This window comes from Bombus vancouverensis, chromosome 3 (genome assembly GCF_051014615.1).
Source record: "Bombus vancouverensis nearcticus chromosome 3, iyBomVanc1_principal, whole genome shotgun sequence".
Lineage (NCBI taxonomy): Eukaryota > Metazoa > Arthropoda > Insecta > Hymenoptera > Apidae > Bombus > Bombus vancouverensis.
In genome coordinates, this window is record NC_134913.1 from 17,792,841 (window position 1) to 17,805,422 (window position 12,582).

The following is a 12,582-nucleotide window of genomic DNA, read 5'->3' on the forward strand; positions in this document are numbered from 1 at the left end:
GAATCCTATTGCGGTTCATCTTACGAGAAATGATAGAATTCTGCGGGATATAATTTTTCATAAAAATTTTGTTAGGTGGAAATTAATGTGTTGACAGATGTGAATTAATTGGTTTCCGTTTCAGCCAAGATGAAACATCTTTGGCCGTTGGTGGCGTGGATACTTCTATTCCTATGTCCAGTAAGTAGAAGCGATTTTATTTCGTTGAGAGTATTTCTAATTAAGAGCATTATTTTCCTTGGAATTTTAATTAATCTGTTATTTTCTTATCTTTAATGGTTACACGTGCGAGCGTTTAACACGTTCTACATTGTTTTTGCGCGATTGTGTGTATCAGCGGCGGCGCATGAAAGAAAGTGTGTAGATTAAGATTTTTGAAGCGTAAAATACTCATAAAATTCATAGATGCAACTAGAAAAGTGATTTCAAATGTTCGACCGTACGCGAGGTAATATTCTAAACAGCATCTGTAACATCTTCTAGGCCGAATCTCTGAGAGGACTCGGCCACGGACTAAGGAGAGAAGTGTTCTTCCTGAACCTCGAAGACGGCTACTTCGGCTGTCAGGTAAACGAGTCGACGGACATCCTACAGCTACTGGAACTCTCCAAACTGTGCGACAACAACGTCGATTGTTACCAAGGGACGGACGAGCAACGCGAGAGATTAAAATGCACAGGTAACGTGTTATACAGTATCTTTGCTACATCCAAGGAAAACAACGCGGAAAAATAGTTGTCCGACCAGATCTTAACAGGAAAAGAAAGGCTTTACCTGTTCCACGACGCGATCGCGCTACCGTTACAATCTTCGCTGTTCCTTTACGTCATTCTGTTGTTCTCGGCACCGATTACGCCAGCAAAGCGATCCTCGCGTGAAACCGCAAACATACTTACGCCTCGCGCGTAACGCAGCCTCGTCATAGCAATTACGAGGAGTCGCGAACTTGTCATCACGTTTCTACTCCATCGAGTCTGTCTTCCGCCGTCGATTAATCGGCGACATTCATTTTTATTATTGTTATTCCGCTGGTGTTTGCACGCGCGTTAAACGCAGGCGTTTTGCCTCGACGATCACGAACGGATGGATGATGAACGCGTTACGTAAGGGAAACGAATTACTCATAGTAATCGACATGATTTTTACCCGATGCTGTTTTCTCATAGGATGACTAAGGGATTGTATACCCACGATGAATCGGTAATTGATTTACACCTTTCTGTTTGAGATAGACGATTGTACCAAGGAGGACGGCACCAGGTGTCTGAATGGCGTCTGCTTGGACTCGGTGTGCCATTGCAACGACGGTTTTGGTGGTTGCAATTGCCAGGTGCCAGGTAAAAACTCTTGAAACTAATCTTTTACTCGTAAATAATCTAATCAAGTAATTCCTCTAACTTCTCAGAAGGCTCAAGTCGTTTGGTCAAATTTTAGAAACGTTATTCTGTATTAAAGTACGTCGGGAAATTAGAAATTAAATGATAGAATAGCTCTCGAAGAACAACTTATTAATTAGAAAATTTTGAAATTGCCGAAAGCTACTGAGTATTTGGAAAGTAAATAAATCGGTCGATTTGAATAAATGAGAAAAAGACCGAAGTATCTACTTTCGACAATTTGCCATGTTACCACTAGACAGTTGAAATTTAAAGCGCACCTTTACTAAGTTTGTCAATACGTAGTGGTCATATTTTATGGAAATGTAAACACATGTTGCAGACGAGAACGAGTGCAAATACCGTCCCTGTGATATATTCGCGCATTGCACGAATACTCTTGGTAGTTTCCAATGTTCCTGTTTCCCTGGCTATCAAGGCGATGGTTTCCACTGCGAAGGTACGTACGCGTGTCTGATCATTCTCTCTCGCACTCTATCATTCTGCTCCATTGATTTCTTACGTTATACGAGATCGTTTTATTTTCGCTTGGACGCGTGTCTACAGATATCAACGAGTGTGATAACCCGGTACTTGCTGCGAGATGCGTGGAAAACGCCGAATGTTGCAATCTCCCGTCGCATTTCCTATGCAAATGCAAACCTGGCTACATCGGCGACGGCGAGGTGCATTGCGAGGATGTGAACGAGTGCGCGATATCTGGTGCGTGTGGTGATAATACGGTCTGCAACAATATTCCGGGGAACTACACTTGTGCCTGTCAACCTGGATTCACGGGAGACCCCTACGAAACTGTAAGTATTTATATATGTATACACAGGGTGTCCCAATTCTTTCCGCCTATACGTTGTCAGTATATTCTATGGGATAAAAAAAAAAAAAAAAGAAAGAGAAGAATCAGAAAGAAATGTCATACGAGCGTATGCCATTGGGAACATCGTTAAAGAATACAATAGGAAAAAGAAACGATAAAGGAAATGAACAGCAACGAACATTTACTATGAAACAAGGTATGGATAGATCAGGAATATCTACGTTCAGTAGTAGTCAGAAGGTATCGTAATACTTCGATGACTATTGGTATATAGGAAGTATGTAGGAATACGAATTAATAATAAAAAATATAGACAAGCCTGTAGGTAAAACGATATTGTACAAACCTCACTGTGTAAGGCGTATACTTTCTTTTGACTCTCACACTGTACATGTATACGGAAAGTTTTTTGGAGGAAATAAAGATAAAATCATTGGGTGTTTGCATATGGTACAAGAGAATATTAATTTTGTGTAGTGTATCGATATCAACGAATGCGATTACGCGGGTGCTTGCGGAAGGGGTGCCTTGTGCGTCAATCTTCCGGGCGCCCACAAATGCGAATGTCCCGAGGGATATAACGGCGATCCTGAAGAAGAATGCGTGGACGTCGACGAATGTCTGCGCAGTCCTTGCGGTCGTTCAGCTGAGTGCACAAACGTACATGGCAGTTTCCGCTGCTCTTGCCCGGAAGGAATGAGTGGCGATCCTTGGGTAGGCTGTCACGGTGGGTAACTCGATTTCTAATTATCCGAAACATTTTCTTACTAACTTACGAGCCCAACTGAATTTCTATCGAATACCTCAATATTATTACGTATATATTAGTTTGTAGATTACATAGATTAGCTTATAAATCCTGATAATGGTAAGATAATGGTCGGAAAACAACGAAGAAGATCGATGCATTAAATATATTAATTAAATATATTAATTTAAATAACAATCTGAACTTCTTAATTATTCGAGATCCGAGAAAGACAAAGATAAATTGCAAAATATTATATACTCGCCTATTCGTTGATCCGCGGAGACGTACGAGCCTCGTTAATAGCGTTATTTTCGATAATATTAACAAAAGAAGATTCTTAACATAGATTTATTAGATAACACGATTAATAAACCATAAACAGATTAATTGAAACACGTAGTAAATAAATATTGACTAACCATCGCTAATAGATATAAACGAATGCGAGGAGGGTACACCGTGCGGCTCGGATGCTGAGTGCGTGAACACAGAGGGTAGTTTCGAGTGCAGATGTCAGACAGGCTATCAAATGGATGAAACGCATGGTTGCATCGATGTGAACGAGTGCAGCCGGTTGGATGCATGCGCGGAGAACGCAAGATGCATCAACGTACCAGGATCGTATAAGTGCATCTGCCCCCAAGGCTTCATCGGTCAAGGACTAACATTATGCGAAAGTCAGTCATCACCTAACTCATCTTATTACAATATTAAAAAAGAGGAAAAGTAACATTTTAGTCTCATTCTGTCACTGGCAATCCCCAGATATAATTTTTAATCGCCCAATCCCACAGTAACAAAATGATGAAATTAATGCTCAGCGCCTTATTAACCGTGTTGATTAACAGACGTGAACGAATGCGAGAGAAATCCTTGCGGCGAAAACGCTGAATGCAGCGACACGATCGGCAGTTTCGTATGCAGTTGCAAGGCGGACTACACTGGGGATCCGTTTAAGGGATGCAGCGGTTAGCAACTGAGATTATAGTTTTTCCATGAATTAATTACACTAATTGCTTGTTAAATTTGAGACTTTAAAACGGTACAAGGCAACAAGATATTATTATATTTTCTTCAGCATTAATTCTTCTCTTCTATCCGTTGAACTTCGATATTGTTTCTCTGTTTCTCAGATATCGACGAATGCACAGCATTAGAGAACCCTTGTGGAAGGTATGCGATTTGCAAGAACACGGATCCTGGTTACAATTGCGTCTGTCCACCGGGATATAGTGCCAATCCCAATCCGACAGTCGCTTGTGAACAGGTAATTACGTTAATTTTTTGTCACTTTACTATGTCTTTTTTAGCGAATTTTTCTGAGATTGGAAAATGTTCATTATTTTTAACCATTTTGTTTTTTACTAAAATTTCATGGCATCACGTAATCTTTATTATACTTAACTACTTTACCATTTTTGTTTCTCTCTCTATTCATCAACTGTGAAATTACAAAATGTTCAGACCGACGTGACAACACTTTGCAAATCAAATTTCGACTGCGTGAACAACGCCGAGTGTATCGAAGATCAGTGCTTCTGCAAGGACGGGTTCAAAGCCATTGGAGCCGAATGTGTGGACGTTGACGAATGTCTTTCGAACCCTTGTGGACCTGCATCGATTTGCAGCAACACTAGGGGCAGTTATCACTGCGAATGCGAGTCTGGCTTCGTTGGAACTCCGCCACACATACCTTGTAAAGGTAAATAAGTTTCGAATAATCGTGATGAAAGAATAATGTTAATTACAGACAGACATCTATAAATATGATTTTATAGCACCGTGTGACGAAGTAACTTGTGGAGATCATGCGTACTGCAAGGCAGATGGACACGAAGCTTATTGTATCTGCGAGGATGGCTGGACTTTTAATCCGAATGACATTGCAGCTGGATGCGTTGGTAAGTGCTTTGAAATGTTGTTAAAAATGATTAATATTTCAGCATTTTGATGGATAATCAATAATACTTGAATTCTCTTTAAATTAGATATAAACGAATGTGACGCGATAAATGGTCCTTCGGGACGTTGCGGTAAAAATGCCATCTGTACCAATACTCTGGGTGGATTTAGTTGCCAGTGCAAACCTGGATTTTCTGGAAACGCCTTCAAACAATGCATGGGTATACTATAAAATTCGATACATTCGAAAATTCGAGAACAGACAATAAAAATTTACTATGTCATTATCCTATATTATTAAGATGTCTGTATTAGCACTGATGTTTTATTGTCGATTTAAAATAGACGTAGACGAATGTGGCAGACCAGATGCTTGTGGCCACGGGGCTACATGCACCAACACCGAGGGATCTTATTCCTGCACCTGTCCAGAAGGGACCATTCCAGATCCCGATCCTTACATCAAGTGTGTGGGCATAGTTACCTGCGAAGTCGATGGTGATTGCCCCGGAAACGCCATTTGTGATCCACAGAAACGTTGTCTGTGCCCAGAACCCAATGTTGGAAACGACTGTAGACGTGAGTGAATTTTCTAATCGAAACATCGAATCGTTATAGAATTTTTCTCTCAATTTAAGTTTAAAACTAATGTTCTAGTTAGTCTAGTCAGTCCTGACATCAGGAAACTGTATAGAATATTTTACGCTATTTTATTTTACGGAATCTTTTTTTACAGTTTTCACAAAGAATTCTAATATTTTTTGAATAACTTTTTTCATAAAATCAGACCCGTGCGAAGACTTATCTTGCGGACCAAACGCCCACTGTATGCTGTCAAACGACGTGGCCACGTGTTTGTGTCGCAGTGGTTACACAGGAAAGCCAGGAGTGAAGGGCGGTTGCAGAGACATTGACGAATGCGCCATTAATCCGTGTCCTCAAGGAGCGATCTGTAATAACGAGCCAGGATCATTTTCCTGTCAATGTCCCAGTGGCACCACAGGTGATCCTTACAGTGGTGGTTGTCAAGAATCGAAGGCTCCTCATGTATGCGGACCAAGTACTCCGTGTCCTGCTGGAGAACAGTGCATCAAGGATGAATTCGTGGGGAGCAGCGTTTGTATTTGTCAGAGAGGATATACTAGGGATCATGAATCTGGTAAATGTAGAGACATTAACGAATGTATGGAACTCAGAGATAAACCTGCCTGCGGTGTTAACGCCATTTGTAAGAATTTACCTGGAAGCTACGAGTGCCAGTGTCCGCCTGGATTTAATGGAAATCCGTTCTCCCTTTGCGAAGGTAACGTACTTTAGTTTTTAACATTTGCAAGATTTATTAACACTAGAAAGATCGGTTTACAATGTGTACTTAAATACACTGCAGATCGCATATGTATTTCAAATCGTCACGATTCGAAATGATTCAATCCTGCGTTAGAAGAATATGAAATCCGGCGTAACCATTTGACAATAATTACAGAATGCAACAGTATCGAGTGTCAATGCCAGCCTCCGTATAAGATCGTCAATGGGAAATGTATGTTGGCCGGATGTTCCAAGGGAGAAAAATGTCCCAGTGGTGCAGAATGTATCACCATTGCTGGAGGAGTCAGCTACTGCGCTTGTCCCAAGGGTTACACTACCAAGGCTGATGGTTCTTGCGAAGGTTTATATCAAAATCTTCATTCTTCTTCGACCAATCAACTTCATTTACATTATCAACATAACCGAAACGAACGATGCAATAACATTCACTTGCAGATATAAACGAGTGTATCGTTGGACACCAAGTATGTGGCTACGGAGCAGAGTGCGTAAACCTGCCAGGATCTCATCAGTGCGTTTGTCCACACGGCTATGGCGGAGACCCATACAACGGTCTGTGTTCTCCGGCTCAGAAAAGATGCACAAGCGACAACGAGTGTAAAGCCAACGAGAAATGCGTGCAGCCTGGTGAATGTGTTTGTCCACCGCCATTTTACACGGATCCTCTCGATGGAAACCTTTGCAAGAGTAAGCGTCTCCATATGAAACACTATGCTCAATATCTGATTCGAGAAATTCGCGAGAATCATTTTAAATTATTGTTCACACATTTTTCATACATTTCTTAAATACACATACATGTTCTCTTTTTAATTTCCAGATCCTTGTGACCGGTTCCCATGCGGTATAAACGCAAAATGTACACCAAGCGATCCACCGAGGTGTATGTGCGAGGCTGGTTACGAAGGTGATCCTCAACACGGTTGTGTGGACGTGAACGAGTGTGCTAATAATCCCTGTGGTCACGGTGCCTACTGTATTAACACCAAGGGCGATCACATTTGCGAGTGTCCAAAGGGAACAGTGGGCGATCCTTACGGCGGTGGTTGTACTAGAGTCGCTGTGGCTAAGAACGAATGTTCTTCTAACGACGATTGCGACAATATTTTCGCTTGTGTCAATGGAAGATGCGTGAACCCTTGTGACAATATACCTTGTGGACCAAACGCATACTGCGAGCCTGATAAACATGCTGCCTGGTGTCGATGTGTAATTGGATTTGTGGAAGGCAAAAACAACGAGTGTGTTTCACGTGAGTATTATATCTTTATGTAATCTTTTAGCGCGTTATGTTCTTTAAGTGATTTTTCATACAGTCGTGTTTCTTACTATCCGTAATTTGTCTTAAAGCACGATCTTTTTGATTCATCGGAACGAGATGGTTTAGTGAACCTCCGAGTACTACGCTAAATATTTTGAAGTTTTCATTAGTAGTTAGTATATATAATTAGTACTTTCTTCGGTTCATTCAGAGAGAATTGAGACTGAGGAAGGTCCGAACGTTAACGTTAAACAACCGCGATATTTTACATGATTGTTTTAATATACCAAAAAAAGAATTGTAATAACTGGTTTTACAGAGTGCGATGGTTTCGTGTGTGGCTCTGGAGCACAGTGTATCGTGAGTTATAGTGGACCAACGTGCAAATGTATCGAAGGTTTCATGGGGAACCCGTTCCCTGGTGGTCAGTGTCAACCGGACGTTTGTTCTCCAGAAGTTCCCTGCGCAGAACCAAGCGTGTGCATAAGTGGAAGGTGTAAACGTCGATGCGAAGGCATAGTCTGCGGGGTTGGTGCATCTTGTGACCCATCGACGAATAAATGCGTCTGCAATCCTTATTTCATTGGAAATCCGGATCTCCTCTGTATGCCACGTAAGTGTTACACGAAATGACGATCAAAGATTGATCGTGCCTCTCGTCAGAGAGCATATCGATCAATTCCATTTTTCCTAAGTTTCTCAATTTAATATATTTTTCGTAATTTGATAGCGATTAATCCAGCTGTCTGTGATCCTGCTTGTGGCTCTAACGCTCACTGTGAATATACGTTGCAAGAATCTAAGTGTGTGTGCAATCCTGGTACCAGTGGAAATCCGTATCATGGTTGTGGTGTGCAACAAAAATCTGATTGCTCCACTGCTTTGTGTGGCAAGGATGCACATTGTAATGCTGGACCGAATGCTGTTGAATGTTTGTGTCCGCCTGGATACGCTGGAAATCCGTATATTCAGTGTCATGGTACGTATTATTGAAGCAAAGTCACACTGCCCTTCCTTAAATTTTGGCAGAAAGTTCAAGAATTTTATAGTAACTAAAAAAGATATCAATCCATTTTTAAATCGTTTATACCCATTTGTAAAAGCCTTTAAAGAAAATTCGAAGATAATACAATAATGGAGGGAAATTTTATTAATTTCTTCAGATATCAACGAGTGTAATGGAAACGCTTGTGGGAGCAACGCAGTATGCATCAACACTATCGGCAGCTACGACTGTCGCTGTAAAGAAAGTTACTTCGGCAATCCCTTCATCGGTTGCCAACAGGTCCAGGTCGGTCCTTGCACCGATCCATCAAGCTGCACCTGCAGTGACTCGGTACCTTGTCCATTCGACTACAGCTGCGTGTCTGGCAAATGCATAAATCGCTGCAGCGATGTAAAATGCGGACCCAGATCAGTCTGCCAGGATGGAGCTTGCGTGTGTCCACCTGGTTATAGTGGCAACCCCAACGACTTGATCAAAGGTTGTTATCTTCACGGTCACTGCTCTAACGATCTCGATTGTGAACCTCAACAGATCTGCTTCCAAGTTGGGAAAGGTGTTAGGAAATGCGTAGACGCGTGCAGCAAGTTACAGTGTGGTCCAAACGCATTATGTATCACCCAGAATCACGTGTCTTCGTGTCTCTGCGTCGATGGATACAAGGGAAATCCTAGCAATCTCGTAGAAGGCTGTAAACCATTTAAATCAGTGGTAACACCAAGATGTGAACACGATTCAGATTGTTCTGAAGGTTCTTTCTGTATTCTTCTGGACGGTGGTGTCCGCGAATGTGTAAATCCATGTAGCAAAGTAGTCTGTGGTGCTCACCAGAAGTGCGAGCCTGATATAATTCCTGGTCACGCTACTTGCAAGTGTCAAGACGGCTACGAATGGAATCCGATACTATCCTCCTGCGAAAAACCATCTGTCCCTGATTGTATCTCCGACGATGATTGTCACACTACAGAAGCTTGTAGGCCAGACGCTCTTGGTGTATTAAAGTGTGTCTCTGTTTGTAAAAGTTTCACCTGTGCGATTAACTCCCAGTGCATGGCGGAGAGACATCGAGGTCGCTGTGAGTGTTTGCCTGGTTTTATCGGCAATCCAAACGATCGTCAAGGATGTCAAACACCTAGGAAAGACCAGTGTTCCACTGACAGCGAGTGTCCAGAGGATCAAACCTGTAGAAGCACCAAAGAAGGTCTTCTGACCTGTCAACCAGTCTGCAATTTCGTTTCGTGCGGTCCAAATGCTTTGTGTGTGGTGCATAATCACGTAGCTAATTGTGAATGTCCACCTGGCCTCTACGCTGGTGATCCCAATGACGTTGTAAAAGGATGTCGAGCTGTTCCATGCGTGTATAACATCGACTGTCCACCCACTCAGCTTTGCAATAGATTGACGCACACTTGTTACGATGCTTGTGATGAAAATGCTTGCGGTGTGAACGCTGTTTGCATCGCGGATGATCATAGGGCAATTTGTCAGTGTCCTCCAGGGCTGAAGCCTAATCCTGTTCCTGACGTCGAGTGCGTTCCTCTTGAAGCTTGTCATCCGAATCCTTGCCATGAAACAGCTCTCTGTGTTCCTGGACCATCCAGCAATCCTGTTTGTCAGTGTCCACCAAATTTTGTCGGGGATCCTTACGTGAAAGGCTGTCAACCGGAAGGATATTGCGCCAGTGTCAAGGATTGTCCTGTGCATTCCATTTGTCACAATCATCGATGCGCCAATCCTTGTGAAAACGCCTGTGGATTGAATTCTATTTGCGATATTATCAATGGCCAACCCACTTGCAAGTGTATTCATAAGTTTATTCCATCTTCAAAGGGCCCGCAGGATGGTTGCGTCCGCGCCACGAATTATTGCAACGTCGACGCCGATTGCGTAGAGAGCATCTGCCTTGAAGGACAGTGTATAGGTAAGATTTGTCTTTCCGATCAATTAATGCCAGAATTATCGATTTGTAGCATCGCGTGTACTACTCTTCGGCAATATGAGCCAATGGAAATTAGAATTTAGATGAGCAAGGAAAAAATTGCTGGAAAAGATACGAAATTCGTAATTTTGACGAGTTTTCTAGTAGTTCTAATAATAAATACGAATTTACTGTGCGAAATGTGATTGATTTTATTAAGAAAGATGTTGGTTGTTGTAGCTGTTTGTCGAGCCATTACCGACTGCTCTGCTGGTGAAAAGTGCGTGGATAGTAAGTGTATGGTACCTTGTGTTACTCATACACAGTGCCAAACTGATCAGGCTTGCGTTAACGGAATGTGCATTCTGGGATGTCGAAGCAATAAGAACTGTCCTTCGACGGAATCCTGTATCGACAACAAGTGTCAAGGTATCGAGGCGTGAAAAATTAATTTAACCCTTTGATAGATTCCAACCATCCGACGTCAATAACGAACGATTTTCCAATATTTTGATCAGATCCATGCAAGAGGAAAGACGTTTGCGGTCCAAACGCGATCTGTAGCTGCACAAATCACGCTACCACTTGCACCTGTCCCCTTGGATTCCACGGAAATCCCACACCCCAACAAGGTTGCGTCAGAGTGCCGAATATTTGCGAAGGCCCTCAAGATTGCCCCAGTCAGCATCTGTGTGTCTCTGGATTCTGTCAATGTCAATGCAGCGAACAGGACAACTGTGCCGAAGGAGAACGCTGCAAGAACGGAATATGCATGAAAGTGTGCTACGGCGATAGTAATTGTTTGCCAGGTGAATTGTGCATCGATGGAGTTTGCGAAGTAGGTTGCACCTCTGACGTTGGTTGCAACGATAACGAGGTGTGCATCAACAACAAATGCAAGTAAGTATCGAATATAATATGGCTACTTTGGGAAGATAGTGGCAATAGTGCAAAATTGGATCAATTTGTATAATATTTTTATGAACTCAAGTCATAATCGTTTATACTTGTTCTAAAATACTTTCTATCATTCTTATTTATAATTATTCTTAATCATTTCGTAAAATTCCTGTCGACAATTGTAAATTTTTTTCTTTAGATGCAGCCACGGATTCATTGCTGGACCAGAACACTGTCTGGACATCAACGAGTGTGACGATCAACCGTGTCACTCGAGCGCAGAGTGCGTCAATCTTCATGGATCTTATCGCTGCGTCTGCCCACAAGGCACAGCTGGTGATCCTGTGGGAACAGGTTGTGTAATTCCTCACCAGTGCACCGTACACGCAGATTGTGCCGATTCACAGGCTTGCGTCCAACATAATTGCACCGATCCTTGCTCTCTGGTTGACTGTGGTCTCAACACTATTTGCTCCGTTTTGGATCACACGGCTGCCTGTCAATGTCAGCCTGGTTACATTGGGGATTCTTCAGGGTGCTTCAAAGTGGAATGTCTTTCTAACAACGATTGCTCTATAGACAAATACTGCAATCAGGATACTAACAAATGCAGCAGTAAGTAGCGACATACGTGTAATTTTACAAATGGAGTATGTTAATTATTGATCTGTTTGGTAATCGGCGTTCTTTTCTCATAGATCAAACATAAAGTGATAGTTTCTCTCTCATACTTATCGACAATTCATTTATTCAGGTCCTTGTAATCAAGTGGACTGTGGATACGGCAACTGCATAGCGTCCGATCATTCTGGAATATGCAAATGTTATCCTGGTTTTGAGCTAGCGGGTGACATTTGCGTAGACATTGACGAATGTTTGAAGAATCCTTGTCACTCCTCCGCGGTGTAGGTTACCTCACTATATTAAATATTCTTTATTTCAGATTTCAATCTAGTTTGCGATAAAAATATTACAATATTTTTCATAGTTGTCAAAATACGGAAGGCTCTTACGCTTGCATCTGTCCTCATGGTTTGGTCGGAGATCCTTTCAAATCTGGTTGCAAACAACCGGGAGACTGTTTCACGGACCTTGATTGCCCAAATACTGCTGCTTGCATTGATAATAGATGCACCAATCCTTGCGACGTATCACCGGATAGTCATTCGTGCGGAAGAAATGCCGAATGTTTCGTTCATGATCACGTTCCACTTTGCAGATGTCCTGATCAGACCACTGGCAATCCGACAGTAAGTATAAGTTACGAATAGAAAGAATGATTTGATTTAGAGTTGACTTTTGTTGGT

The 12,582-nt window shown here is 42.1% G+C and overlaps 1 protein-coding gene across 1 annotated transcript in view; it reads left to right on the top strand.

The window, feature by feature from the left end:
- The window catches only part of dpy (fibrillin-like protein dumpy), a 114,845-nt gene that overhangs the window by 23,478 nt on the left and 78,785 nt on the right, over positions 1-12,582 (top strand). The window contains exons 2-26 of the mRNA XM_076617060.1: positions 125-180; positions 484-679; positions 1,233-1,337; positions 1,720-1,836; positions 1,944-2,191; positions 2,689-2,938; positions 3,394-3,639; positions 3,811-3,930; positions 4,096-4,229; positions 4,427-4,664; positions 4,741-4,863; positions 4,951-5,085; positions 5,210-5,443; positions 5,652-6,167; positions 6,348-6,533; positions 6,629-6,880; positions 7,014-7,445; positions 7,774-8,067; positions 8,185-8,433; positions 8,618-10,378; positions 10,616-10,804; positions 10,894-11,275; positions 11,475-11,890; positions 12,030-12,180; positions 12,264-12,525. Coding sequence (XP_076473175.1) covers positions 125-180; positions 484-679; positions 1,233-1,337; positions 1,720-1,836; positions 1,944-2,191; positions 2,689-2,938; positions 3,394-3,639; positions 3,811-3,930; positions 4,096-4,229; positions 4,427-4,664; positions 4,741-4,863; positions 4,951-5,085; positions 5,210-5,443; positions 5,652-6,167; positions 6,348-6,533; positions 6,629-6,880; positions 7,014-7,445; positions 7,774-8,067; positions 8,185-8,433; positions 8,618-10,378; positions 10,616-10,804; positions 10,894-11,275; positions 11,475-11,890; positions 12,030-12,180; positions 12,264-12,525 — 7,292 coding nt within the window. The remainder of the gene's footprint in view (positions 1-124; positions 181-483; positions 680-1,232; positions 1,338-1,719; positions 1,837-1,943; positions 2,192-2,688; positions 2,939-3,393; positions 3,640-3,810; positions 3,931-4,095; positions 4,230-4,426; positions 4,665-4,740; positions 4,864-4,950; positions 5,086-5,209; positions 5,444-5,651; positions 6,168-6,347; positions 6,534-6,628; positions 6,881-7,013; positions 7,446-7,773; positions 8,068-8,184; positions 8,434-8,617; positions 10,379-10,615; positions 10,805-10,893; positions 11,276-11,474; positions 11,891-12,029; positions 12,181-12,263; positions 12,526-12,582) is intronic.